Raw genomic sequence first — 27,816 nt, forward strand, 5'->3', positions numbered from 1 at the left:
CTCCTAGAAAACACACTTGCATTTCTTTTTTTTTCTTATCACCATTGGGTAGTTATTAAGGATGTAACTATGAGTACGTGAGGCTATCATGTCTGCTATTAAACAAAAAATGCGAGAAAAATGAGGTGACTGTTTGAGTGTTGGACTTCCAGGGTATCGGTCTTCAGCTCTGGTAGCCAGTGTCACAGTACAGAATGTTAAAGGTCAGTAAATTGCATAAAAGTAGTATTTCCATCATTAAAAAAGATCTACACTTCATTTTTTAAATCTGCCCCATATTTCAGCACTTCATGCTTTAAAGAGGGCAATATATTCTGAAGATGAAAATTATACAGAGAAAGGGTTTTGCATGGAAAAGGACTGCTATTGTTGTATCAAATTTGTTCCATAACAAACTATAGCATCTCCTCCTAACAGTACATTTACTGTTGTTTTTCTTTCTTCCTTAAATACCAAAAAAAATGACATAAAAGCAGAAAATCAGGCCAATGATTATAGTTTAAAAAAACCAAAAAAGAACAAAAATCTTGCTTAAACCATGAAAGGGATACCATGATAGGGACAGATTGGAGGACAGTGGAAAAACAGAAGGCACGATATTAAAAAAAAATTGTTTTAAAGAACGCATTCTTTTAAACTGTAACATTCATGTCCTTTTGAATTCGAATCTCTTAGACAATGCATCTTGGTTAAAGATGTGAGCCAGGGTCCTGAAAATAATGTAATTCATTAAAAAAAACACACAAGCATCAGTTGTACAACTGAAATGTAACTGCATAATGCACAATTTTCCATTTAAATGCCAGTAGTATTTGAATTAAACAAGACAGTTAAGTGTGTGAGGGCCCTGTTGCTTAACCATGGATGTCCATATTAAAACAAGTACATTAAATATGATTTTTTATAATAGAGATATTAATAACAAAGGAATTCCTAAGACTCAATATGCCCCATTCTTTGTAGCAGAATCTTTTCACTTAGAGAGCCTATTTTTCCTTGGGTCGGGTTCATACCCAGTTCTGCTTTCTGTCCTTGAGCTCTCCGTCTGTGTTAACATAGGAGAAGCCAGACCCCCACGTCAGCATTCTGTGTGGCTTTACTTGGGCCACTCTGAGTAAAGGAACTGGGGCGACAATGTTTTTGACAGAGCTGAAAGAACTTAGGCTACATAATTACCTAAGGTGAGACTAATTTAGGTACAAATCACTAGATTACAGGAAATAAAAATAAGAATGAAACACGTACATAGAAGGTAATAAATACAGGTGAAGACTTTCTTTTTCCTAACAGCATTCATTTTAATCTCCAAACTGAAATGAAGCTGGAAATCAGACTGATCCACAATAATGGAGCAGCCTACGATTAGAGAAAGGGGGACAAAAAGTATCACATGTGTCACAGCATGTTGTGTAAGACTGGATTGCTAGATATTTCAAATCCTGCTAATTATCTCCTATCATGGCCGATTTTCACCTGAGCTTGCCTTCAGGTAGGGGGGTGAGAGTGTCTTAAAAATGCATTGCACTGAAAGGAAAACACAGTGATTATATAAGATATGTTAGAAATATCAAAGTCAAAATGAAGTTTGAAAAAGACAATAGGCTTTGCAATGCTGATGTCAAAACTCGGAAAAGTACAATAAACACTTAATGACAATGCCATGCACACTCCTTTCCCCCCTTCCCACCCACCTTTTAGCTCACTGTAAAAAACTTGCCCACAAAACATGACGCATAATGAGCACTTAGCTCCCAGCATGCTTTGGGAGATGCAGCATTGCAAAAAACAAACAAACAAAAAATAAAACCCCCAAGAGATGGAGGCAAAAAAAGAAGCTCAATTGATAAAGAAAATGTTGCATTATTACATAAAATTGAAAATATATTTTTTCCCCCAAAGGATGAAAAACATAACTTCAGATAACACCACAAGGCCACCTGTGGAAAAGATCATCCATACACAAAGATACAGTGTACGTAATACAGCAGCACATGCACTCCCAAATGGTTCTATCAGACAGTACAGAATAAGGAACAGCATGTCACTCTTGGAATGCTTTTGTGCAAAATTCTGCAAGGCCATGACCCAAATCCCAGACAAAAGTAAGAGTCCTCTGTGTGCATTGGTGGGCGAACACCCACGCCAGCATATTCGTTGTCCCCAAAAGCCACTCTCTCATTAGGAGACCAAATTTGAGCCTTTATATTTCTTGGTAATTGGTCATTTTTTTAGTTAGGAGACAAATCTACTTTTTAAGGGGACTGTCATCCATGAACATTGTCACCGGTTAAACGAAGTGGGAGAAGTAGTAACTTTCTCCAATATTCTTAATGCAAAAACAGAATTCTGTTTGACTAAAGATAACTTGACCCCACATTAAAAACCAAAACCAAAACCAAAAAAACAATCCTGTCAGTTAGCACAGGGCAAGGTGTGATTGGGGTGGGGCTGTTCATGGCTCATCGTGCCCACTCTGGGCTGAGGCCCGGATGTGATCCGATCCTCTAGATACAGAACGATAAGCTGGCTTAAACTGCATCATGACTTTACATTGCGGGCCCTGGGCCACTGCAACAAAAGGCTCAAAAAAAAAAAAAAAAAATAATGGAGACTAGGGGGAAGGTTTTCCTAAATGTACTTCAAGTCATTAGGGGAGAAGTTGAGGGAAAGGGGGAAGGGGAGAGAGAGAGAGAGAGAGAGAGAGAGAGAGAGAGAGAGAGAGAGAGAGAGAGAGAGAATGACTATGAATGAAGGAAGAGAGATGGTGAAAGTTTAAATCTGTGATTGCCATGTGAACAATCCACACAGGAGACAGCTGCGTCACCATTCCCCATCATTTGCACAGAGAAAACAAAGAAAGGGCAGACGATACAGTACCTCCATGGTCTGAGACTGATGCATGCCTTTGATTGCATTCTGTGCCATTGCCCTTGTAGAAAATGTGACAAACGCACAGCCTGTGGGAAACAAGGGGACAGGGAGCAGGAAAGACAAAAAACAACAAGACAAAAGGGTTGGACGCTTGTTAAACCAACACGGTCTACGAGAACTGCCACAGGACGACACTGTTCTCAGTAGTACATAAAAATAAACAACTTCTCTCTTTGGTTTTATCTTATTTTGCTTTTTTTAACACACAGTGCTGACTTGCTAATCTGACCAACGCAGAAAGATCTGTTGATTGATTAGTTTATTTTTTAAAATGGAGACGAGGGGAAGGAAGTTGGGTACTCGTTTTAGCCATGGGGTTTGGCATGAGCAAGATCTAGTTTGCATTTTCTAAAATAAAAAGTTGCTATTTTACATGTTCTGCGTGGTTCATCATCTTTACTTGGGGCATCCACACATTACGGCTTTGGATTTTAAATTTTAGCATCGACGTGTAAGTAGCAAACAGTAAAATCCTCACACCAAGGGCAAATGAGCAAATAAATGCCAAGAGCTTGAAATGTCAGCAAATAAATATATCTAATCTCTGCTGGGTGGTTAAAAATATATATGGATAAATATACATTGATGCCATTTAAGTGCGAACCAATGCACCAAATGTTGCATATTCTATCTAGTGCTTATTAATTACGAACAAAAACAAATGCTCTATTACTCTGAGAAGATTCAACAGTGTATATAAAGCAAATTTTTAAACTGTGCATTGGATTTTTTCATTTGTACAGCATCTTCATGACTTTTGGAAGTTATGACTTTCTGATACATATCAGAGATTTGACCTAACATCTAACATTCTCCAGACAATGTACATTTCTTTGAATGTCTCCTGTGAGATCCATCAAACTTCCCCTGGCTCTTTTTCATGCGTTTTACAAAATAACTGGAATGTATAGTGCGTTTCTGCTCCTGGCAGCAGCGTTGGTCACCATGCAGGTTGCTGCTCCAACTACACGGCTCACTGCCCTTTTCACTAATAAAAACACTGCCTTTAGAAATTTACATTTTATTCATCATGCACCCTTGGGCTTCTTTGAGAAAAAGGCTGTGAAATTAATGCCGATTCAGGTTGATTTTATAATAAAACCACAGCACACTAAAAGCTTAGCTAAAGCAATGCAGACTTATTTCACTTATGATCTCTAATGACTTTAATAGTGCATTGATTTTCAGCTTCTTTAGCCTTGCACAGTTTGAACTTAGGTATCAGAGAATAATTTAGTGTTCCACTCAATTTCCTCAAAACATTACTATTATTACTACTTAGAAGGTTTCCAAATGAAGCAGATCTAAACACTGAGAGGCTGCAGCCTGTTGTCATCTCAGAGTAAACACAAAGGAAGTGGAATTCTGGCATCCACAGTGAGGGACGTTTGCCCCTGCAGCCAGGAAGCCAAAGAGAAGTTCTGCCTCCAAACAACCAGAGGACTGTTTGGTGTCTGTAAACCAGTTTGGGAGCCAAACACTGTATTTCCTTCTTTGGCTCTGCATGTGTACCTGGTGAGATTATCAAGTCAATACTGTATTAGCACCTTTATCAAATGGCAACGCCTGCCCATTAATCCCAAAGCACAACAACATCCAGTCATAAAAATAAGTCAATGCATTTTTTTTTTTTTTTTTTTTGCATTGTGCTGTAATTTTTAACACACAAAAGCTCTCAGTGCATGGGAGATTCCGCTCCCATTCCCCTCCCAGTTAAGCTGGCCTTCTGAAGCCTGAATTATAGCTTGTTCTGAATGCTGAGATGTTTCCTATAGTTCCCTGACACTAGAGCAGCTGGTGAAGCTTGTATTTAAACATGCGGCCTGCGCCTATACTGGCTGCAGCGTTTGTCATCAATAAAAGCAATTTGGCAACCTTCTCTAAGGCACCTAGATGATGTGTGTAATAGAGTGTGAGACAGATGACACCACCTCTGCTGGCTTCCATACTGATGCTCGGCTCTTGAATGCTAGAGTCTCAAGTTTACCATCCGTTTCAAAGTGTCTTTCTTCAAAACCATTGTCATTATCACTGATGTTATTAACAGAAAAAATAACACTCAGAGATTTTTCTTGTTTCATTTCGTATCTTGAGACTACAATGAAGGCCAAAGCAAATAGTCTAATGGAGATATATTTGAAACCATGCAAAGCCTGGACTAACTCTGCTCTTAACAGTCAAGAAGATTGTTTCATTCATCTCATTTGCTCTTATTATCCAGGACGATGTGCTAAACTGACAGTTTCCAAATGGGGATTAAGAATGCATAAAAAACATATAAAATGTCAACAAAAATCAATCAGGCACAGTTTATGCATTTACCTCAATTTTGGAACAAGCAGAACTTTTGTAAATAACTTAGAGAGAGAGATATAGTAATTAGCAGGTCTCAAAAGAAAAGTGTTAGCAATAGAACAATAAAATTATATCTCTATCAACTCAACCCATTGCCCTTTCATCTGTGAAACCTGTAATTAAAGCCTGAATGATGCTTCTAATTATATGATCCTTATCCCATCCAAAAAAATGATCTGACACATCTGATGACTTCCTTAACCTTTTTATTCTATTGGCAGTGGTGCGGTAAGAGAGAAGTTGTCTCCTTAGGGGCTCTGTCAAGTTCTGAACTGTGTTCTTGAACTGTGTTCAATTGTTTAAGAGGGAAAATTACTGTCATTTATAAGTGAGAGCGTATGCTAAAAAAATTCACTCTCTATGCTACTCTGGGTGAAGTGAAGCAACTTCAGAACTAAATGTTTCATGGACTGGTAGCTTGTTAACCTTTGTAATTTCTCCAAAACTGAAGAAAGTGGTAGTCCTATGGCTAGATTTCAATTTTCTTTTCAACACCATTGACAACATTGTGGTGGCTTTAGGATTAGGCCCCAAATCTGGGGCTTTTTACTAACAAGCTCCTACACTGAGATTGGCTGCCAGCTCCTTCTACAAGACAACAAGAAGCCTTTCCATTGGACAGAAATAACTTAGGTCATAAGTGTCCCTTTCTCCTACTAAGAACGAGCTTCTGGGCACAGTGGGGTACCCTGGTCTGGACAGAAAAATGCTCTGCTCGTGTACGGTCCACACCTCAGATTTTCTAGACTGATGGATATGCTGTCTCAGTAGTTAGTTCTCTGGCTACTGACCAAAATACAAGAGAAAGTAGACTGGGGAGAAAAGATATAGGTACCAAAATAACGAAGCTACATTTTTGGGGGGATAAGGTAAGGGGTTAGGTAAGATAGCCTGTATATTACTGTCTTAAAAACTCCAAATATATAATAATACTAAAAAAAAACAAAAAACAAAAAACAAAAAAACAAGGAAAAGAAAAAAAAACACTTCCATCTGTAAATGTGGCTAACCTGTCATTTACCTTGCAATTATTTATTGTCTCCACTTTCAGAATGTCAGAGATTGCTAATAGAAATGAAAAGGAGTTGAATTCTTCTTAGGTTGCCTTCTTGCTGCTAAAACAGATAAATGATTGACTGGGGAAAGGTTTCACAAAGTAATTTCCTCCTACAGACAGGATCTAAGGAGAGCTGCAGCCCTGTCACAGAGAAGCTTTTGGAACCCATCTATTACACTTGTCATTTCAATTGAAAGGATATCTTAACTCAGGTGTTGTACCTTTTCTCTTGGCTGCAAGAGAATTTTTAGGGAACTAGATGAATTCTTTCTCTGCACACACACATAAAAAACACAGGCACTTTTAAAAGCACTGGGCCTCTTACTTTTCTGCTACTTCTTTGAAAGAGGTACAGCAGCTTGATGTATTTCCACTGAAGGAAGCATGATTTAAAATAACTTGTGCAGCAAGGAGGAGATTTCAACCTAGAGAAAACTCATTTATAGATTCCATGCAGCTGAAAAAAGATCGCAATGCAGACAAATTTCCTCACTGCATCTTTTTAGCAGTGGCAGGGGTTATTAAACATATGCTATCAGTATCATATTGGAGCAAAAAAAAAAAAAAGTCACACTCTAACACACCAGCGCCAATGATGGGTCTGTTTATTTAAAACTGGCGTGGAGAGATCATTCATTTATAGCTCCAGAGGTTAAGTGCTGACTAGGGCTTAACAGTTAGCAAAATCTCATCCCCGAGATGAGACGGGACGACTGTGTTGGGACCAAGACGACAAGATGCAGTTAACAATCCAGGGTGCGTCTGACAGAAGTTTCTACATATCTAATGCTTTGGTACTACGTGGGTGAGTATAAAATGTCGCAATCAACACTGGGTCCCTCTCTGTGTGCATGTTTTAAGAGTCAAAAGTCCTATCCTAACATTCTGATCAGATGTAACAAAAAACAAACGAGGCCAGTCTGTGCTCGCCAACACCCCTGAAAATATTGCCAATTCATTTGTCAAGGGTTTTGGCAGGAGAATGTTGGAACACCATAAACACAGCTGGAATATTCTTAAACAAGCAGAAAGTTACCTTACATGGCAGTGAAGATTTGAATCCATTTTATGGGACAGAAAAATGAAAAAATTCCTTCATTGTCTTTGAGTTATAGATATTGAGTTGCCATGGTGCAGAAAACCCTGCAGATGGTACCCAAAAAGTTCATTCAGACTGTGGGCTTATGGGTACATGAGAACATGTGCATTGTAGGTAACATGCCAAGGTGACATTATCACATGAATGCACTGGCTCAGAAGCCTCAAGCTTTGAGTCTGAGAGCACACACCTCTATTGACTTGCCCTGTGTGGGCTCCTTGCCCTGTGCGTCTTGTTTTCTCATGCTCAAGAGGTGCATCTGCCATTGCAGAAGGAGCTGAGTCTCATGAAGGTGCTTGAAAGCATGTCACACCAGGTTTTCCAAATTAGAAAAGAGGGCAGAATGGGTTACTGCCTTCAAAGGGGAAAATGTATGTACGGATGTGGGCATACTGTGTGCCGTGAGGCAAAGTCCTGCTGTTGGCTGAGTGGCTTTAATGTGCTTGGCAGGAGCTAGGTGCCATCTGTGTTGTTGTGACAATTTCCTGGGTTTGTGTGTGTGTGGGGGGGTCAGTCCTGGAACTTGGCATAGACCTGTGTGCCAGTGAGTAACAGTGGGACTTGGAAATATAGGCTTCCTCACCAATTGGTAAACCCTAATTTTTTTTTTTTTTTTTTTTTTTTTTTAGTAATAGACAGTGATTCTAACTGAGAGTACAGCCGGGCCTCACAGGTGCAAAGGTGCAGGCCCTGGCAGCCATGAGCCTGGTTCTGTGGGGGGAACTGAGTCAACAACCTGGAGAAATCGCAGCTTACTGCCTATCGGGGGGCATCTAAACCAGTGACGTGTCACAGAAGAAATGACATTCGACACTCACTGCTCCCTTTGTCATCACCATTCTTGTGGCTGAACTGGGAAAAGCAAAGAAAAAAAAGTGAACCACTCAATGACACTGCTCCCTCATCATAACCAAATGGTTTGATTTAAAAACTTTTTGATTGACTAGTTTATACCCTCACTTAGTATTAGAAGGTACTTTTCAGAGCAGCCAAGCTTTCATTTCACTTAATTTTTAGCTATTTATGTTTGAACCAGCTGAGCCAGCAATAGGCACTGAGACCAGAAGTGCTGAGCGCCCTTTATCTGCAGTGCCACTAATGAGCGACACTTATTAATATTTGATTGGAAACTGCAATTCTTTAATGAAAGCAAAATAGTAGCATGCAAGAGAATTGTTCTTTTAACAAATACACTGATTCAGGAGCGGTCCTCTGTACCCAGGAGCCCCGGGTCCTGCTAATTGAAAAGTCTACCACTGTCTGTCTTTATATTTCAGAACAAATGGTTATAGATGACTATTTTCTTTTGTGCCATAGGGAATTCTCATCAGTTCACCAGAAATTACTTTTCCATTAAAAATAAAAAACAAAAATGGGCAGGAGGAAGATTCTACTCTTTCCATTGAGTCTTCATTCCATAAAATATTGATGAGGGTTTTCCATAACGTGTTTCAGAAACACGCTGCTTCTGTGTCTAGCACTGGCTAATCAACCAAATGGCCAAATTGGCCAGAGTCCCCTGTCAAGTCCTGTGTCCTGCTCCTTCCTAGGAAAGTTTGGGCTGCTTTAAAAAATCTTATCTGCAGAAATAACTCATGTGTGCTCAAGGAGCTCTAGTTGCTGTGGGCACCAATGCCATTCATTACTATGCCCACAGGACAGATGAAAGGGAGGGTTGCTGCATGAATTGGCCCATCCCAGGAGAAGGACGACAGAAGCCAGGTCTTCCTAACTCATGGTCAAGGTCTCTCTACTAAGTCACACGGATGGTATGCTTGTAGAGAAAAACCTTCCACGTCTCTGACTAAGGAGGCCCTATGACAAATGCAGGTCAGATGACTGCTGCATTAACAAATGGGGAAACTGAGGTAGACAGGTAGGAAGATGAGTGGATTATGGTTGCATTTCATGTCAGGAGAAATTCTGGGATGGGACCTTGAGGTCACTGACCTCCAAGCCGCTATGAATGTCACATGCAATTCAGGAGCCTGCTTTTCTGTTCTTGCCATATGCCTTGGCGAATGAAAAAAATGCAATGGTAACACAGAAGAGTAACTGAGAATAACAAAAAGAGAGACCGGTGGTTCTAATTACAAAGTTGGCAGCAGAAAAGGGATTGCAAAAATATTATTGTGTATTTCCTGCATATTTTAGTCTTCGTTTAGCCTCCTTGCCTCCCCCCAGCCCCGTGTTCTCTCTCCTGGTTTGCCTGCCTCCATGGGCACATGTCTATCATAACAGCAGCAGAACCAAAGGTATGACCACATGGCATGCATCTGCTGGGATGGCACAGAGGGCCCAGGACGGAAGCCTAGCATCCTGCTGGTGAGTGAGGCTGGACAGGGGCTGCGGTTGGGCAGGTCCCCAGCACGATGGACAGCCTGGGGTGACACCAGTGATGGCACAGGGGGCAGGCCACCGATGAGCCTGGGGCACTGGGTCTGCTGTGTAGGGATCCCCCTCAATGTTGTATCCTAGTCAGCTTTTAGAGAACCCCATCTTTTTAGCAAGGGTTTCGTAACAAGGGGTTCAGACTGTCAGAGGATGCATACACTCTGCTCTCCAGCCTCCTCCCCGTTTTTCTACTTTTTTAACCACCTTCAGAAGACAACACAGGGATCACAAGCTTGGAACTGTGCGTTCCACCTCCTTCTAGCTTTCCTCTAGACTCCTCCGTTTGGGGAGCGGGAGGTGGATGTGGGTGGAACACTTTTGTTCTCTGGGCCTGCAATTCTAGCAGCTGACATCGTGAAGCGTTCTGTCTAAAAGTCAAAAGAACAAGTGTTCTTTCTCACGTGTGCTGACTTTATGTAAGACTAGGGAGACGGGTGAAAATTAATGCCTTGATATGTAAGGCCCTGCCTCTTCTTTCCACACTTGGTTTGGGATACCAGTTCTGTCCCAGAACCAGACGCTGTGAATGAAAAGACATTTCTAATTAGCCCCATGGAATTCGCACCGATAACTACATTAGTAGAATGAAATCCTCTTCGTGTTGCCAACATATGGATTTCTTAGAAGAACTGAAAACGATGTTTTACATACTTGCTTCCCATTGGGCCTCCCTGGACTGATGGGGAAACTGCAGTCAGATGGTGTTCACAGTCCGTGACTGCCTACGAGTGGTTTAAGGAAGGGGGTGTGTGGCATTGCTAAGGGAGATGGCAAACATGGGGAGAGAAGAGTTACTGCCAGCTACTTTGTACAGCTGCTGGTTTTCATCCATGCTCGGAGCCACCGCCTCTGCTTCTATCACGGTGACAAAGAGGAGCCTATAACCTTATTCTGGGTGAAAGTCATTTATTTGTCACTAAACAGACTCCCTGCACTCAGGACTTTTCCACTTGGAAATAAAAGCCTGATACCCCAAGATGGGCCCGGTTACTCTGAGTCCGTATCTGCCCTGCCCTGCGTGGGAACATGGACCTTTTTTCTCGGTTTGCATCCCTGTCAAGAGGCCCATACCCTTCACATTTCTCTTAGGCATGGCCAGAAACCAAGATGAAAACAACAAATATTCTCTCTCCTCCTCCACATTTCTCTCCCCCGCCCCCAATATCTACTTCAATTTGAGGCTGAAAAGGGATGTGTAACAGGGCAGCCAGCTGGCTTCCCGCCTGGCAGTGATAACCTGAGCTAATATGTTGGCACCAAGACCTTCCCGACTTGAGAAATAAAAGGTGATCACTTCAGCTCTGGTGAAAAGTTCAGGCTGGATAACTCTATCACCTGGGATGTATTACAGGGTAACCTCTTGTGCATGCGGCGCCTACAGCTACCTTGACTGTGACAGACCTCCAATCAGCACTTCAGGAGAGAGACCTGGGCCACAGCGCACTCACCTCGACTCAGCCCATCGGGTCCCCGGAGAATCCGGCACTCTTCTATCTGGCCAAATGGAGAAAACATCACCCTGATATCATTCTCATTACATTTCTTCGAAACCATTCCTATGAACAATTTTCTGTCTTCCACAGCTAGGAGATAAAAATAATGCATGAAGAAAGGCCATTGTCATCTTTTTCCTTGAAATCAATGCTTCAAGACCACATCAAACCGGGTGAGACTGTGCCCGGGTCCCAAGGCTGACTCTTAAGATTGCCAGCTGCCCCCACACACGCCACCTCACCTCTGCTCCCCCCACCTGGTCCTGCTTGAACATGGCATCTTCTGTGAGCTTGCTCTTACTCATGAAAGGTCTTCATAGGGACACAAAACACCATGTGGACCTTCCCCCCTTTGGAAACTGACCCTAATGTGTGCACTAGATCGTTCAAGTTCCGTGTAATTGCTAAACACTACCATTCCATGGAGGTATTTTTGGACACGGATTTTCTTTCTTTCTCTTTTTTTTTTTTTGTGTGTGTGTGTGTGTGTGTGTAGATGTTCTTTTAACTTGAGTGACAGGGAAAGAAAAAGGTCAGGAGAGGAAAAACAACAAGAGCAGATGTAGTAGAACAGGAAATAAAACTTACAACAAAGCATTGGATGGAAGAAAACATCCTTCTCCCCCCCCCACCCCCCCGATTTCAAATAGCTTTGTCCCCAGGGATCCAGACTAGCATAGGGGAGAGACCGCCATTCCTCTGCAAAGCCAGTACATGACCTTTGGTCCTTGGCTTGGGCTGTGCAGCCCTAACTGGGGCAGCACATGTGCTCTGCATGTTCCAACGAAGGAGGAAGGAGATCCTAGTGAAGAGCATGGGCTGTGGCTCTTGAGAATCATGTCAGGACGGCCTGGTGCTGGGGGTGAAATGCGTACCAAGGAAAGAAGACGGAGGGAACCATTCTCTTCTACCCACTCAGAGGCAGGACTCTGGATGAACAGAAATGCATTTTGGGTGTCGGAACAACAATGTACAAATTCTAAGCTTGGAATCTGATGGAAGTCGAGGGAAGGGAAGGTTTACTCAGATGACCTGGGAGACTTTCCTCAAAATCTGCAAGCTGTGCTCAGGACGGCTGGCCTACATTTAGCGTTACAGGCGTAATTACAGCAGAGTTCAGGACAGTGTTGGCAGTCTCTTTTTATTTTATTTTATTTTTTTTAGAGAAAGCAAGAGACTGTCACAGAATCTCTCAGGGAGAAGTCTTGCTTGTTGCACATGTTTCATTTCAATCCATTTCTTTGAATTAAAAAGAAAGACAGCTGGCTGCCCCAGCTCCTTAGACCATCCTGGCTTATGGGAAGGACTATGTCATCCATCGCCATGTAGAGACCTTTTTAAAAAAATCTGCATTATAATCTTGTCATTGCTATTTAATTGGCTTTTATTTCTGTTTTTCTTATTCTTTTCCTGGACAGCATCTCATTTTCGTTTACCCCACAAGAATGCATTCTAGACTTGTTGCATGGCCTCCGCCCTCTGGGAGCTGGGACAGAAGACCCATTTGTGAAGACCTCACAGTGATGCAGCAGGAAGGGGACAGGGCGTTTGCTCCCGTGAGGCGCTCTCCAGCAGAATGTGGCAGGAAGGGGACCGTTCTAGAGACGTTCACTGCAGTAGCTGAAGCCATGCGTGGCTCCTGAGCACTTGCAAAGTGGCTACTGTGACTGAGACTGAATTTCTAATGTAATTTAATGTTCACTAATTTAAATGTAAACAGCCACATGCTCCTGCTATATTGGACAGTGTAGTTCTGAGGGGCCTGAGTGAGACAGCTAAGCGCTCCTCGTCACGGAGCCCCAGACTGAAGTAAGGAACTTGAGACGTTTGGCCTAACTCTAAAAGGGACCGCGAGGCCTGGCAGGGGGGAGGGACCTGCCTGGGGTCTTCAACACATAGGTGGCCTCACCTGGACCCTGACCTACTGCCAGCCCAGGGTGCTTTCCCACTACTGTGTTTCCTGCAAGCCCAGAGAAGGCAGATGATGCTTAAAGGGAGAGCCATGCTGGGACTAAGAGACTTAGGTCCTAGCTCCAGCAAATGTCGTCTATTAAACGAAGGATCAGACTCTAGTTTTTCCCTTTTTCTCTTTCCTTTCTCTCTTTCTTAAATGCTGGAGAGAAGGTGGCCCAGTCACATGCTGGGATTGACTGAGTACTTGGGGGTTGGGGGGTGCTGGCGCCCAGAAACCCTCCCACCAGTCTCTCTCCATACTTATGGCCACTCTGAAGATAATGCAGAGAAACTCCAGGGCTCCAAGGAGTACAGCTTGAAACCACAACTCCACAGTACTTGACAATGATAAACTGTGCTTCACAGACTTTGAGAGAGGCTTGCTGGAAAACGTGACAGTTACGCTGGCCCTTAAGGAGCTCGGGCAGGGCTGGATAGACTGGTAGCGGGAGGTGGGACGTGTACTAAGTGGGCAAGGTGCAGAGTCAGCAAAAAGTAAGGACCATGTTTGGGGCAGATGGAGGGCAGCAGCCTGACAACAGACACCATTTTTTGCTTCATCTGTAGAGAGGGGCTCAAGGTATCAGGAAGGTGACAGACGGTCCAGGGCCTCTGCTCGTGTTGAGATTCATCAAGTAGACATGGGCCATGGGGGTCACTGGCCGATTCCTGGAGTGGGGGGGCGGTCACTGCCTGATTCCCGGAGGGGAGGTACTGGCCGATTCCCGGAGGGGGGTCACTGGCCGATTCCTGGAGGGGGGTGTCATTGGCTGATTCTTGGAGAGGGAGGGGTCACTGGCTGATTTCTGGAGGGGGGTCACTGGCTGATTTCTGGAGGGGGGGGTCACTGGCTGATTTCTGGAGGAGGGCCACTGAGGACCTGTTTTCCTGTATGTAGATAAAAAATTTTAAATGTAGGTTCCTTTTTCTCCCTGCAGAGTAAGTGACTGCCACTGACCATCTCCTGGGAGCTAGGGAAAGCACAGGAAGTCAAGGGCAGTGTTAGCACAACGATGTTCTAAGTACTGGAAACATGAGGTACCCTGGTAAAGGAGCTTCCTTTCTGATGGGTGTTTGTGGTGGCAGGACGGATGACGCCAGACCCCCTCACATGTGAGAGGATGCAGCATTCTCTAGAACCAGAAGGGGACAGGGGTGGCACTGACTGCTGTGGGCAGCAGGGCGGGAATGACTTCCAGTTGCAGTTCCCACCTTCCTCCTTCCTGGGGCTCCCACCTGAGGAAGCTATGGCTGATATCTTTACGAGAGTAGAAATAAATTCCGATTCTATTTCATCTGATCCTAAAGAATGTGATTTTGGTTCTTCGAGACAAAAGAACATGATACACTCCCAGTCGGTCCTTGGTTTCACTGGTAAACCTATAACTATGGTATTTAGCTAAAACAATTTGTAGGTTTTGAGCGTTAGAGGGGTACGACACTGAACAAAACACGTAGCTCTTCAGTAAGCTGGAAAATGGTTTCCTTACTAAGATGAATCTTAAGAAACTGGAAACCATTTAGGACAGACTGGCTTCTTCGTCATCATGAAGGGTAAACTCAGACAGGCAGGGGGACAGACGGTAACTCTAACTTTTTTCAATAACACGTATTAGCTAAGAAAAAAATGGAACCTAGACCATCCATATACTATTCCAAATGCTAATTTCCTGTGTGTGTGTGTGTGTGTGTGTGTGTGTGTGCACGCGTAAAGGAGGCTGGCTGTAGGCAATCTTTTGCTCGTCAAGGGTGCTCTGTGGTTTTGACAGCTGGGGCCATGTTGGCTTTAATGGCAAAATGTGGACAACCACACATATCCAGCTTTTCTCTCTCTGACAACCACACATATCCAGCTTTTCTTTTCCAGTGAAAATGTATTCAACAATTTCTTCCTGGGATTCCCATGCGAAGGACCCCTAAACAGCTTTGTCAACATTTCAAATAACTATAATTGTCTTGAATCCACTTAACTTTTTCATCAATGTTTGATGAATGTCTTGGTGGGTTTTTCCTAAGTATTCACGGGCAATAAGTATCTCACTTATTTTTTTAATCCACAATGATGCTGATCGCTTAAATAAATCTACCATGTTCATAGTATTATGCTAAATGCTTTAGGGGAAATTTAAAAAGACTGAAAAGATAAGGTCCCTGCCCTCGTGGGGAAAAGTCTATTTTCCTCTAGGATAACCAATGAATAAATGAGGGCAAATGCTTTTCTAAGCACTTTATAATGTACTATACAGGTGGGGTTACTATCACAGATAACAAGAGATCTGGAAGGCTCTCCGGACCAGGTGCCATTTCAAGATCTCCTTCCGTGGCTCAAATAAGAAAAGGTTAACGTTAGAAGCAGGGACTTTTTTAAGTTCGGGGAATAGAAACTTTGTTTTTTAAACATTCCCTAATTGTAAGCCTGTACTAACACCCTGGTATACATCCGTCAAAGTCACACCTGGGTTTGGGGTGGCCTGAATTAATTAACAGGTTTTCAATGTGTTAGTGCTAACATATGGCATTTAATTAGTGCCTTCAAATAAGCTAGTCTCTCCACTTTGAATTTTAAAATTATTTCTTCGTCTTCCAGTAAATCAGAACGTGACTGGATGGCTGTGATTCCTGTGTGTACTGCAGCCTTGCAGGCCTTCTCCCTTCCCCAAAATATTTAGTTATCTTGACGCCCACAAGCTCTGAACTTGACACGTGGGCACTGGGGGTTTCGGAGGCCTTGAGAAAAGAGATGGGGCATGGACGGCATTTCTGGACTAGAGGTTTCAAGGATCTCAGGCAAGTTGTGAGGTTGGAAGGTTAAAATAGGGTGGATTTATGCTCTGTGTACAGAGTCCAAAGCAATCCTCTCAACAAGAAGCATGGCCTAAGTGAACTGACCACAGTCACTGAACCCCCATGCTCAGAGCCAAAGGCAACCTCACTGCTTGTCTTACCACTCAGGGCTAGACAAACTGCAGGTCCAGCAACCGCATTTAATTCTCAGTCTTGCACAGCTGGTTCCTTTTTCTGCATAGCGGTGATGGGTTAAAAGAGGGAAAACAGGCCCTTCAATGATACGGAGAATTAACGAGAGTAACGAGGTTTGCACTTGTGTGTACTGAAATCCACACCTCCTCCAGTGCCCTTCCCGCACCAACATTCAGCTGTGTGCAACTGAAGAATAACAAAAAAGTTGGATTCTGTTGAAATCTGGGTATTGATTCAGTGTTCTTAAAGGCCTCAGCATTTTATTGCTAATGCAGTGGGCTTAAAAAAAATTCTTTTTGGGGACACCTGGCACAGTAGAAGCATGAAGGCAGGAATAACACGAGTGGGTTTGTATAAATGTGCTAGAGGCTGCAGCTTAAATCAGAGCCAACGCAAAGGGCAGGCTAGAGGAAGCCAGGGAGATTTCGGAAGCCCCGCTCAGTGCAATGCGGATGCAGAGGGCAGATCCAACATTGCTGAGCTCACCACAGAGGTTCCCTTCGTTAGGATCTCTAGATCGACAAAGGCTGAAAAGAGTGATTGTGTGTCTGGAATTCATGTGTCCATCACTAATTAATCTGTGACGAGCAGCCCTTTCTTGCTCAGCAAATACAAAGTTTTAGATATCGGAACATGGTGATAATGAAGGCAGTAACTGTCTCACTGTGATGAGCCCTTTGTGCTATCCATAAATGTCAGCAAACTCAATAAAAGTGCAATTAGGGCTCGTTATTCTTCTTTCACAACCACAGGAGCTATTTCGAGCATCTGAGCCAAAGAAATCTTTGTGCTCTTGGAGCTTTGGAAACTATGCTTACCTGTCAAAACTGCCATGTGAAATCAGAAAAGGCTTGCAGCTTTTATCACTTGCTTTCAAAAATTATACATTTCTCCTGATTCCTCCATCAGGTCCGAGGAGAACCTTGAACCTTGCTCATGTCTACGCATGATGCGGTCCCACTGGAGCCTCCATTGAGAAGCACACTTTGAAAGCGGCTTTCGGACAAGGAGGCTGGGTCAGGCTATGGAATGTGATGAAGGACGCAGCTAGCAAGTGCAGGGTCAGGGGCAAGTCCAGTCTCTTCAAAATAGTTTTTAACATGTACCCCGCATTGCTCCCTGAAAAATGGCATTTTTAGGTAGTCTCTCCTCTTAGTAAACCAGTACTCGGTCCTGTTTGGCTTTCGGTGTCATGCACAACCGGGTGTGCTGACAGTAGGTTTATTCTGTTGCTGTGGTTCTAGACCCAATGCAAACGTACCCTCAGTGTCCGGAGTTGACACAGGACAGCCAGGGCAACGGACCATTTGTGATAGCTGCCAGCAGCTGTCCTATGGAAGGGGTTCTCTAAGCTAGGATTCATGAAATGCAAGTAGAAAATGCAAAAGAAGAAATCCCTTCATGGTTCAGCTCTTTGGGTATTTCAGGTCCAACACTGCCAACTCAGTTGTCTAGTTCGTCACATCTTTGTCACTATGACCTAAGGTTCAGAAATAAGACCAAATTCTTTTCCACAGACTTTCACTCTGTGGCCCCTGCCCTGACACAGTTTAGAGAATTATGGAGTCAAAGGGCAGGGGGCGTCCCGTGGTGGCCAGAAGCTCCAAGATGACCTCCAGTGACACAATTCATGCCACGAATACAAAATTCCGCTCTCCCATGAGGACTAGAGCAGACTGCAGCCGTGAACTTCTGGAGCAACAGGGTTCTAGGAGTTGGCGTGGGTGTACAGCCTCGGCCTGGGTGGACGTGCTCAGGGCAGCACCTTGTAAGGCCAGGGAAAAATCTGGATGGTACCAATAATCAACACTGCATAGACGTCTTCTATCATTTACAAAGCTCTGTTACAAACATCTCGTAGGACTCTTAAAAAAAAAAAGGCAACCGATGTGAGGCAGTTACCGTTATTGTTTTATTAATGAGGACATTAAAAGTTCAGTCCTTAAATGACCAGTAGACCCTATTAGATCAGTAGACTGAATGCAAGTTCCATGAGGTCAGGGCAGTGTCTTTGCAGTCTTTTTTTTTTTAAAAAAATTCATTTCTGCAGCCCCAGCTAGCTAGCAACATGCCTGGCACACAGTAAGTACTGACGGAGTAACTGTCGAGTAAAGGAATGAAGTGATTTGACCCAGGTCCCCCAACAAAGCAGTGGCAGATTTTAGACCCTCCGACACTAAATGCCATGTCTGTGATAAAGCCGTGGCGGAAACAGGGAATGAACTCTCAGAAAAGTGTGTGGCTGATGAGAAGATGGGGGCCAAAGCACGGCAGTCTACACCCCGACACACAAATCAGGTGCCAGCAGCCCACGATGCCACATGGGATTTTCTTCAAAACTTCCTAGTCTGCGAAGCAGCCAGAAAGCAGGCTGCACTACAATTAGCAAACAATACCTTGTGGAAAGACTGAGAGCCCACTCATCATTTACATGCGCTGATATGCAGATCTCGGAGTGCATGGCTTCTGCCTGATTACTAATTAATGAGGTGCAGAACTGCCCGTGGAAGGAAAGCAGCTGATTATGTCAGTCTGGTGGGACGGTAAGCTCTGAGGTACAAGAAGGCAGACGAATCCTTTAACATCCATTTCAGTAAATTCAAAGGACAAAACAGGGACAGAAGGTGGGTATAAATGGAAGCAACAGCTTAACAGAGAGAAATGTGGCTATCAATCCTCTGGTGTGTTGGAGCGCCAAATCTCAGTTATTTCACGGACCTCATCAAAAGCAGATTTTTGCACTGAGTGTGTGTTTATGTCATCAACAGACTGAATTCTGAATGAATTTGGATGCAAATGCGTTGGTACAATTTAGAGGAGAGTGCAGTAAGGCAGCCTCCGAGCCAAAGCGGAGCAAACGGAAAGGAGGAGAGAGATAGGCCAGTTCTTAGCGGGAGACGCTTTCCCCGCTTCCCCTGTGCAGCGTAAGGTCATTCATCCCTGTCAGAGGCCAGTGTTACCCTATGGGAGCAAATAAACAAGAGCCAAAGGCCACTGCGTCACCACACAGAGCAAGGCCCCAACCGAGGGACACGGAAAACCATTTCTGGGAACGACTTCACAGACCTTTACACCAGACATAAATGAGGCAGGAAAGTGAAGCTCACTTTTCTCCAGATGTGCCAACCACAGTGCATGTTTCCTGCAGCAGTTCCCTCTGTCTTTCTGAGAGAAAAAGCCACTGGGGCTGGCGTCTCCCTCCCCCAGCTGACTTCTCAACTTAAAGAAACAGACATTAAATGAGACAGTCGGTCACCACCTACCGTTTGACTTTTCACTATCTGCAGGTTTCATCTGAATGGGATGATGCATCTAAAAATACAAAAGTGAGAAAGTAAAGGCAGATTGAACAACTGTATAAACAGTCTCAGCAATCCCACACTATTAAACTTGACCACTGACATTGTTAACAGGATGCATACATAACAAGACCTCTCCCAGGTAAAAGCAAGCACATTAAAGTGCACCCTGTGCTTTATGTTTAGGAACAGAAAGAACCCGTTTGCTTCATGGGGCACTGGGACAGTCTTTTAAAGCTTGGGCTCTGCAGTCAGACTTGAGTTTGAAACCTGGTTCTGTCACTCAATACGGTTTCTGCCTGTGCCTCAGAGGTAAATCTGGTGCTGCCATTCACTTGGACAAGTGTCTTAACTTCTCCGAGCTTCAGTTTTCTCGTCTGCCAAATGGAGAGAAGACCTGTACAGTGGGGCTGTGGGAACTAAAGGAGAAAATGTATGTAAAGCACTTAATTAACAGGGCATAGGATGCGCAGGATAAAATGAACTACGGTTACTTCGTGTTACTAGAAATTTGAATGCAGACGGTCTTTGTTTTGCTCCTGGCCCTTCTGCCTGCTGCATAGGTTTTCTTAGGTCTCGGTGTTGTGAGTGATTTGAAGGTCTAGTAGTTGAATGAATCAGGGGCCATCATATAACTTTTATTAAACACAAAGTATGGGATAGGAATGCAGAGCCACTGAAAGAATGGGAGGAAGGAAGGAAGGAGGGAAGGAGGGAGGGAGGGAGAAAGAGAGAAAAAGGGAGGGAGGGAGGGAGGGGGAAAGAGATGGAGGGAGGGAAGGTGGGGGAAAGGGAGCGGGAGGCAGGCACAGGCCTTCCGATTCCGTGCATTCAGTGCACACGTAGGAGTAGAAAGAACCTGACACAAAGTGTGGCCCAGATCCCGAGTCACGGCTGAGCTGCGCCTCTCCGGCCCTTTACTCAATGCCATTCACACCACTGTGCACGGTTTGCACAGTTTACTCCTGCGCAGAATGCTGCCACCATTTCCAATTAAAATAAATTCCTCAAACTACTTCCAAAGGCCCTCTTGCTTCATATTTCATCCTACCCCAAGGAACATCAGAGCTACAGGGTAGACAGAATCACTGGCTGTGCAAATGCTTTTATTATAATGGGTCCCATTCTCTCTGAACCTTTAATTTCCCCAGTGGACTTCCATCACTTGTAAGCCACAGCTCTGGGTTTTATCTAATTTAAATGAAAGGGGAATGGTACTTGGCTCTGGCACTTAAATGATGGGAAATTATTATCAGGCAGTCAGGACCATGTGCAGCTAACGCCTGCCAGGGTCTTCAAAACACAAGAGGAAGAGAAAAGAGGCAGCACTGTCAGGGGAGGAGAGGCTAAATAATTCAGAGCTGCTTTGTTTATTCTACCAGGCAAGATGCTCTTCTGCATAGAACACAGGCCCTGAGATGCAGGGTCTACTTGTATTCTCACTCCATTCATTAATCTGTTCCATTTGTAGAAGAGAGTCTAGCATGAGAATGGAATGTTTAGGGGTCAGTAAGCAGACCAGACTTTTCCAAAATGACTGGAATAGACACCTAAAAAGCAGGCAAAAGTCAACTGTGGGAACTCCTGATTTGGGCTAAGGAATGTGGCCTCTTACAGGTAATAGAAAGACTGACCAAAAACAAAAGAAAGGTTGGGGGAAGTTGGACTGAGTCTTTCAGTTAGCTGTCCTTGCAGTCTGCCTTTATCCACTTGTTCAGCAACTGTGTGTGTGTGAGGTACCTGTGTCCCCGACTCGGCTGAGAAATGGGGAACGAAGGCCAAGTTCAGACCCTGACAGTGTGGGGGGGACACTGACATGTAAACACCGCTACCCCCAGCAAATGGTAGGTGCTGTGGTCTACAGAAGAATGAGGTGGTGTGCAGTGGGAGCCCACACTGTATTCTGCCTCACGAGGCGAGACAAGGCTTTTCAGCAAAGCTGGCATCTGGTTCTGTCCTACAGGCCAAGCTGGCCTTGCCAGCAGAGAAGGGGGAAATGGCATTTGAAACCAATGGAACATCCCATGTAAAGACACAGTGGTGAGAGAACACAGCTTCTCATAGCAAGTCGCCAAAATATATGTGGCGAGGGGCGCAGAAGGGGCTGCAAGGTAGTAGGCATGCAGGTCTTACGGGATCTGGTGAACTAAGACACGGAAATTTTGTCTAAAAGTCCATGGTTAGGCATAGAGGAATTAAGTAGCCAAGGCAACGAGATCAAATTTGAATTCTAGAAAAGCCCTTTTTGGCTACAGCGGAGGATGGATTATAGAAGAGAAACACAGGAGACTGGGAGAACAACGAAAAGGCTACTGCAAACATCCATGTGAAAGTCTAAACCTCAGAGGCAACTGGCTAGTTGTGGGGAGGAGGGGGAGCGAGAACCCCAGGCAATAACGTGGATCATTGCCTGAACAGAAAAAATGAGAAAGTCGTTTTGGGGTGACTGATGTGGACAGGTTTGAACAGCCCACATCTGATGTGACTGGATTAGAAAGAAGCTGTGACTGTGTGTCCCAAGCTGTCGTGATCATTTGGGGAGGTGGCAGTGGGGGCCACAGGCATGGATGAAACTGTCCACAGAGGGACTGCAAAGTGGAGAAAGCCACGAGTCAGGGACAGAACCATGGAGGCCGAGAGGGACAGAGCAAAGGGCAGTCAGAGGAGCAGGAACCACTGGTCCCACAGCAGCCACGAGGGGAGAGTTTCAGGGACAAGGTGGTGGTCAGAGCAAGTGCCGCTAGACGCTACGATGAAAATGCCCAAGAGTCCTTTGGGACTTGGCAATGAAAGATTCTTTAGGGAATTAATCAAAAGCAATTTTTGTGGAGTGGTGGGGGCCAGAAAGCTGGCTTGCAGGGATCGGGGGAGTAACAGGGAAGGTAACAGCGGATAAGATAAATGCAAACTACTATTTCAAGAAGAGTAGTTACAAAGGGGGCCGATACAGGGAGCTTGACGGAGGATGGGGTGGAGTCTTTCCTTTCCAGGTAGCAAACACTTGTACAGTTTAATGTGCTGAAAAGACTCAGATAAGATTCACAGGTTAAAGGTATAGGACAGAGGAGATAAGTGTACCTACATTATGTATGGGACACAAAAATGAAGTGACTAGGACTCTGGCCCTCAGGGAGCTGACGACCCATCATGGTGGCTCACATGCACATATATAAAGCAGAAAAATGGTGACCAACCTCAGACAGATGGCTACGAGCATTCAGATCAATCTGTGAAGTGCATGGAGGTCTGGAGGAGGAAATCTGGGAGCTGTAACTCTGTAGGGACAGAATCAGTCTAGTCTAAAGCTGTTAAGGGCCCTGGCAATCATTTAGTCCAATGCTCTCAATTGATAGGTCTTCAGGGACTAAGTGACTCCACTCAGGACACACAGCTAGTTAATGACAGAGCTGGGATCAGAAATCTAAGCTCCCTATGCTTATCCGGTGCTGATTTTCCAGTCACACTGCTTGTCCACCAAATGCCCAACGTGGGACGTGACGCCTGAGCCCATGATAGAGAAATGTGGATGCCAGACACTCGTTTGAAGACGCCTGCAGGATTTCCATAGTGAAAGCACTCTTCCCTCCTCTCAATTCCCCAAACACTCTGTCCACAGCTGGATAACCAGCATTACACTAAGACTCGACTCTTGGTTTTCTTGCAGCTCCTGAGAGAATCCTAGGACTATCCAGAAGGCTCAGGAACGCGATGTGGGAGTACAGCCACATGCTATGTAATGATGTTTTGGTCAACAATGCACTGCATATACAAAGGTGGTCCCGTGGGATTAGAACGGAGCCGAATAATTCTTATTGCCTAATGACCTTGTAGCCATGGTAACACCTTAGTGTAACACATCACTTATGTGTTTGTGGTGATGCTGGTGTAAATAAACCTGTCAGTCGTATAAAAGTGTAGCACATTCAATTATGTACAGTACCTACTACTTGATAACGATAATAAATGACTATGATGCTGGTTTATGTACTTACTATACTATACTTTTTATCATTATTTTAGAGTATATGCTTTTTACTTATAATAAACTTTGCCGTCAAACAGTGTGCCACGTTACGCTGGCAGCAGCCTCATACATCTTGTGTTTAATACATCTTTTGATTGCATCCTTTTCTCTTGTGCTTGATTGAATTTCGCGTTGTTTTCTAAGGTAACGTGCTGCACATGTAACCTTAGACTTGTAGCCTAGAAGCAATAGGCTGTGCCATAGAGCCTACGTGTGTAGTAGGCTGTACCAACTAGATTTGTGTACGTGCACGCTATGATATTACACAATGATGAAATCACCTAGCGATGCATTTCTCAAAATGTATCCCCATTGCTAAACGACACATGACTGTACTAAAGCAGCTACCGAAGACCTGACCTTTGTTTTGGTCTTTCCTGGACCCAGGAGGACTGAAAGTCAACTTCGCAGAGATCTTGATTGTCAGACCCTGGTGGATTCCGAATGGGTGGTCACCCTGCTCTAGGTTTGCACTGAGACAATTTAGCTAACGTATGTAAAGCAACGTGACCTTCTTGGAGAGAGGTGTCCAATCAGTACTGCGTTAAGAATGGCTCATTATCATGAACAGTTCATTTGAGTTACAAATTTCTGATCAGATACAGGATGTAAATGTCAAGGAGGACAAAAAATGGTTTGGAGACATTCTCATAACATTGTTTTAGTTCCTGGGAATCTCATGACTCCAAAGACTGCTGGAAGGTTTGCTGAGTGGAGTAGGGAAGGAACAGACATTCTATTCCAGTTCCCACTTAGAATAAAGGGATTCTTTCCCTACAACAGGAAACGGTCTCAAAGACTTGACCCAGTGTGATGGTAGGATTAGTCACTCATTCCCTTATTTCTGCTTTTACCAGACACTCTGTTAGCTGCTGGGAATACACGGATGGAAGAGCTCTCATCCTGATGGAGCTTGAATGCAGTGGTTGAGCTCTGCCAGCCACTTCCCACCAGGTGATGCTGTGTGCTGGGCTAAGACCTACAGCACAGGAACCCCTGGGAGACATGCCCAACCGAGACCAAGGGAGGGCAAGCTGGAGAAGGTGTCTCAGTGAAGTAACATTTGAGTTCAATCTTGAAAGTCTCTTAATGCTAATCGGGCTATGAGTGAAGGACATTTCAGGGAAGGGAGAGCACATTGAAAGGCACAGAGTAAGAGAAAATAGGTCATGTTGGTACTAAACAATGATGATACTACATTCCAACCAATAGAGGAAGCATTAGAAGTTGCTAAAGGTCATTCGCCAAATACAAAACACCCGAAGCACAACATGACTAAGAGTGGGGGATATATTCATGGAACGGAGAATTTCAAGTTCGGAGACAACAATGCAAGCGGCCTAACCCTGAATGAAAACTGCCCTAGGAACCAGTATTGGCAGCCCATGGTCCCACCCTCCCCACATTCCTCAACAACTAAGGATGAAACCCATGGTGTCGGAATGGCTGCTTGCTGACACTGCTGCTGTAGTGGCTTGGGACGTTGGAGGTGTCTGCTGCCAGAGCTGGATGGAGCCGGACGTTGGAGCTCTGTGCTGTGTTTTGCACTTGGAGTTCCCAGCAGACAGCAGCAGACCGGAGTGTTGAGCAGTCACTCCTCCAATCTCCCAACGTGCCACTGGTTGTAAGGGAATCTCAGAGTCAGGGTTGAGGCTAGTTCCAACGGGGGCTCTCTCCTCCTTCTCTCTATGGCAAATGAGCACCTGAACTTGAAGAATTTTTGCAAAGAAGTCTAAGAGACGTGCATGAATTAAATTGATGCTGCGTCTCCATAGCCATACTGGGTTGACTGTGCCTGAAAAAATCTTGTGTCCTTGGAGCATACTGAGACAACAGGAGGGCTTTGGCAGAACGCTTGTCTCAGGGAGAACCCAAGATCAATTGTTTTGGAAATAGATCCTGATTCATAGCAGCAAATTTGACTTAACGTATTTCCTCATGTTTACATTTCTGTGAGAAAGCCTTCTAAATCCATTCCCTTGAAGATTTCTTTGAGTGCACGTGAATTTCCTTTTCATTTTATTGCTCAAGTTACACAGTAAGGTACTGGTTAACGTCTTGGTCTCTATTTAGTCCTGTTTCTTTAAAAACCAATGGAGTCTAATGAAAAGGGAAATTTTAAGAGCTCCTTCCCTCCTGGGTGGGAGGGGAATGGAGCCAAGCGTGGTCTTCAGAAACCTCTCATTTGACTTGGCTTGCATCTGTGTATTAAGTACCCACGCACAGCAAGGTGGAGCCTCTCAGAGGACAGGGCTGGTACTGCAGCTCACCGAGGGGCCACTGCTTTGCCTGTCTGACTAGGCTTCAGTGAGCTGGAGCTTCTTGAGGACAAGGAGCGTATCTTGCCACCCCTTCTATGCCAAAGCCAAGCAGGGCCTCGATGACACGATGCAGGCTGCTCCCATCTGCTGCAGGCACAGCTGCCATGCCAAGCTTCCACTCTGGCGAGGAGCTGTTAGTGTTAGAGCATGCCAGCCTTCCAGGGCAAAGCCTCACCCTTTATCCTGCCTCATAATGAGTGTCATTTGGCGCTCCCTCCTCTTCTCCCCCCACATACACAGAAGGCCCCAGAACTGGGGTTTCCAACCCCTGGCCTTCAGAATGGCAGATCTCAGATAGGACCTGACGCTTCTCACCCCTCAATGTGTTGACCTTTGATTCGCAGCCAAGAGCCCAGCTGTGGCTCATGAAAATGAAAATGCGGATATATCCGCACAGCAAAGCCATTACCCGAAGTCTGTGGGGGTGACTTCACGTATAGGGAGCTGTACATAACCCTGGCAACAGCTGTCACTACCTACATTACGAGTCCCATCATGTCACAGTGACAGAGCTGAGGCTGGGCTGCAGAGCACCAGCATTTGCACTCTCTAGAGTTTCCATTATATACAAAGTCCGGAGTGACTGCTGCAAACCTCTCTCCCTCAGTCTGGTGATGAGTAAGGGGGAGATTCTGAGTTTAAACAGCCAATGTTAACACAGGCCAAGTCTGGAGGAAGGAAATGGGTTGAGAGGAAGGTGACAGGGCAGGTTTCTCACACATAGGAGAGCTCATGTTAAAACTTGTTTAACCCCAGATATCACCAATTGATGAGTTAACCACCTTTAACACGAGATTCAATAAAACATGCCATTTTTTAACCTGAAATGGGCTTCACAGAGTCACTGTTATGCATCTGATTATTAGACCTATCCTGACCCCTTGAGAGAGCAGCCGTGATGGCACATATTATAAGCTAACTGCCCATAAAAAATTTAAAGGGAGAAAAAGACGGAAGGGGAAGAGGTGAATTTCACAAAAGAGGTACGCGCTAAATGAGAAAGTTGACTCCAGCCATAAAGACGAACTGGAATTTTTCTTTCACTCCACGACAACACAAATATGACTCATGCAGAATCCTTTGTATCTTGTTGTAGACTATGAACTACCCAAAGCTCCTGTACTTTCTGAATTGTTCTCAAAAAAGTTTTATAAATGGTAAGTTTCGTAAGACTTGCCATGAACTGGAGGCACGTCATCCCCCAAATGACTGTGTGTATGTATTGTGAAGGGATATTCTATTATTGAAAGGAGCCCCCAAAACTTTATAGGCTTCTGTATCTCTAGGCAGGTAATGGTGCCATTTCAGTCACTGTTATATTACTCTCCCGAAGAAAGATTGGGATGAAACGAAAGCAGCGTTCGTGATATTGACTTATAAGTATTGAATAAGAACTTTTGAATTTCTGTGATTTGTTTAATGGTAGCAAGACGGTAAACTTGCTAAGACATCTTGAGTAGAATGACACCTCTGCAAGAATACAGACAACAAAAAAAATGTGTTTGATCAATCAAAGCTGGCTTTTATCATGGGGACAAAGCCAGATTTGGAGCGCATAACTATACCTAGCAAGTGGAGAATTTAGGCAATTTTTGTGAAAACTGAGGTAAATCTTCCTTTCACTCTCAATTTTCCTGTGCCAAACATTGTTGTAGGCTCCTTAGGTGTGTTAACTAATTTAATTCTCACAGCAACCCTGAGATGGGTACGTGTGAGGAGCCGAGGACGAGGGAGGGAGGGAGAGCCCAAGCTCTCCAAAACATTTTATGCCCATGTTGATGAGAAGCAGATCGGTGGTTAGCAAGATCAGCTATCAATCATTATGTGAGAGGAAAATAACAGTTTTGAATCGCTGACATGAATAGATTCGACATTTTGTGGTTTCTTCACAAGCTGATAGTGCAACAAGCA

At 44.3% G+C, this 27,816-nt stretch overlaps 1 protein-coding gene across 29 annotated transcripts in view; it reads right to left on the reverse strand.

Annotated features, from left to right (window-relative positions):
- The window catches only part of CELF2 (CUGBP Elav-like family member 2), a 786,847-nt gene that overhangs the window by 61,833 nt on the left and 697,198 nt on the right, over nucleotides 1-27,816 (reverse strand). For 27 of the 29 annotated variants that reach the window (XM_019738197.2, XM_019738201.2, XM_019738187.2 and 24 more), the window contains 3 exons: nucleotides 19,525-19,573; nucleotides 11,285-11,419; nucleotides 2,878-2,957 (listed from right to left, as the gene is read on the reverse strand). In XM_019738197.2, coding sequence (XP_019593756.1) covers nucleotides 2,878-2,957; nucleotides 11,285-11,419; nucleotides 19,525-19,573 — 264 coding nt within the window. The remainder of the gene's footprint in view (nucleotides 1-2,877; nucleotides 2,958-11,284; nucleotides 11,420-19,524; nucleotides 19,574-27,816) is intronic. The other 2 variants (XM_074325011.1, XM_074325010.1) reach the window with 1 other exon arrangement.

The sequence above is a fragment of the Rhinolophus sinicus genome, linkage group LG02 (genome assembly GCF_036562045.2).
Source record: "Rhinolophus sinicus isolate RSC01 linkage group LG02, ASM3656204v1, whole genome shotgun sequence".
Classification (NCBI taxonomy): Eukaryota; Metazoa; Chordata; class Mammalia; order Chiroptera; family Rhinolophidae; genus Rhinolophus; species Rhinolophus sinicus.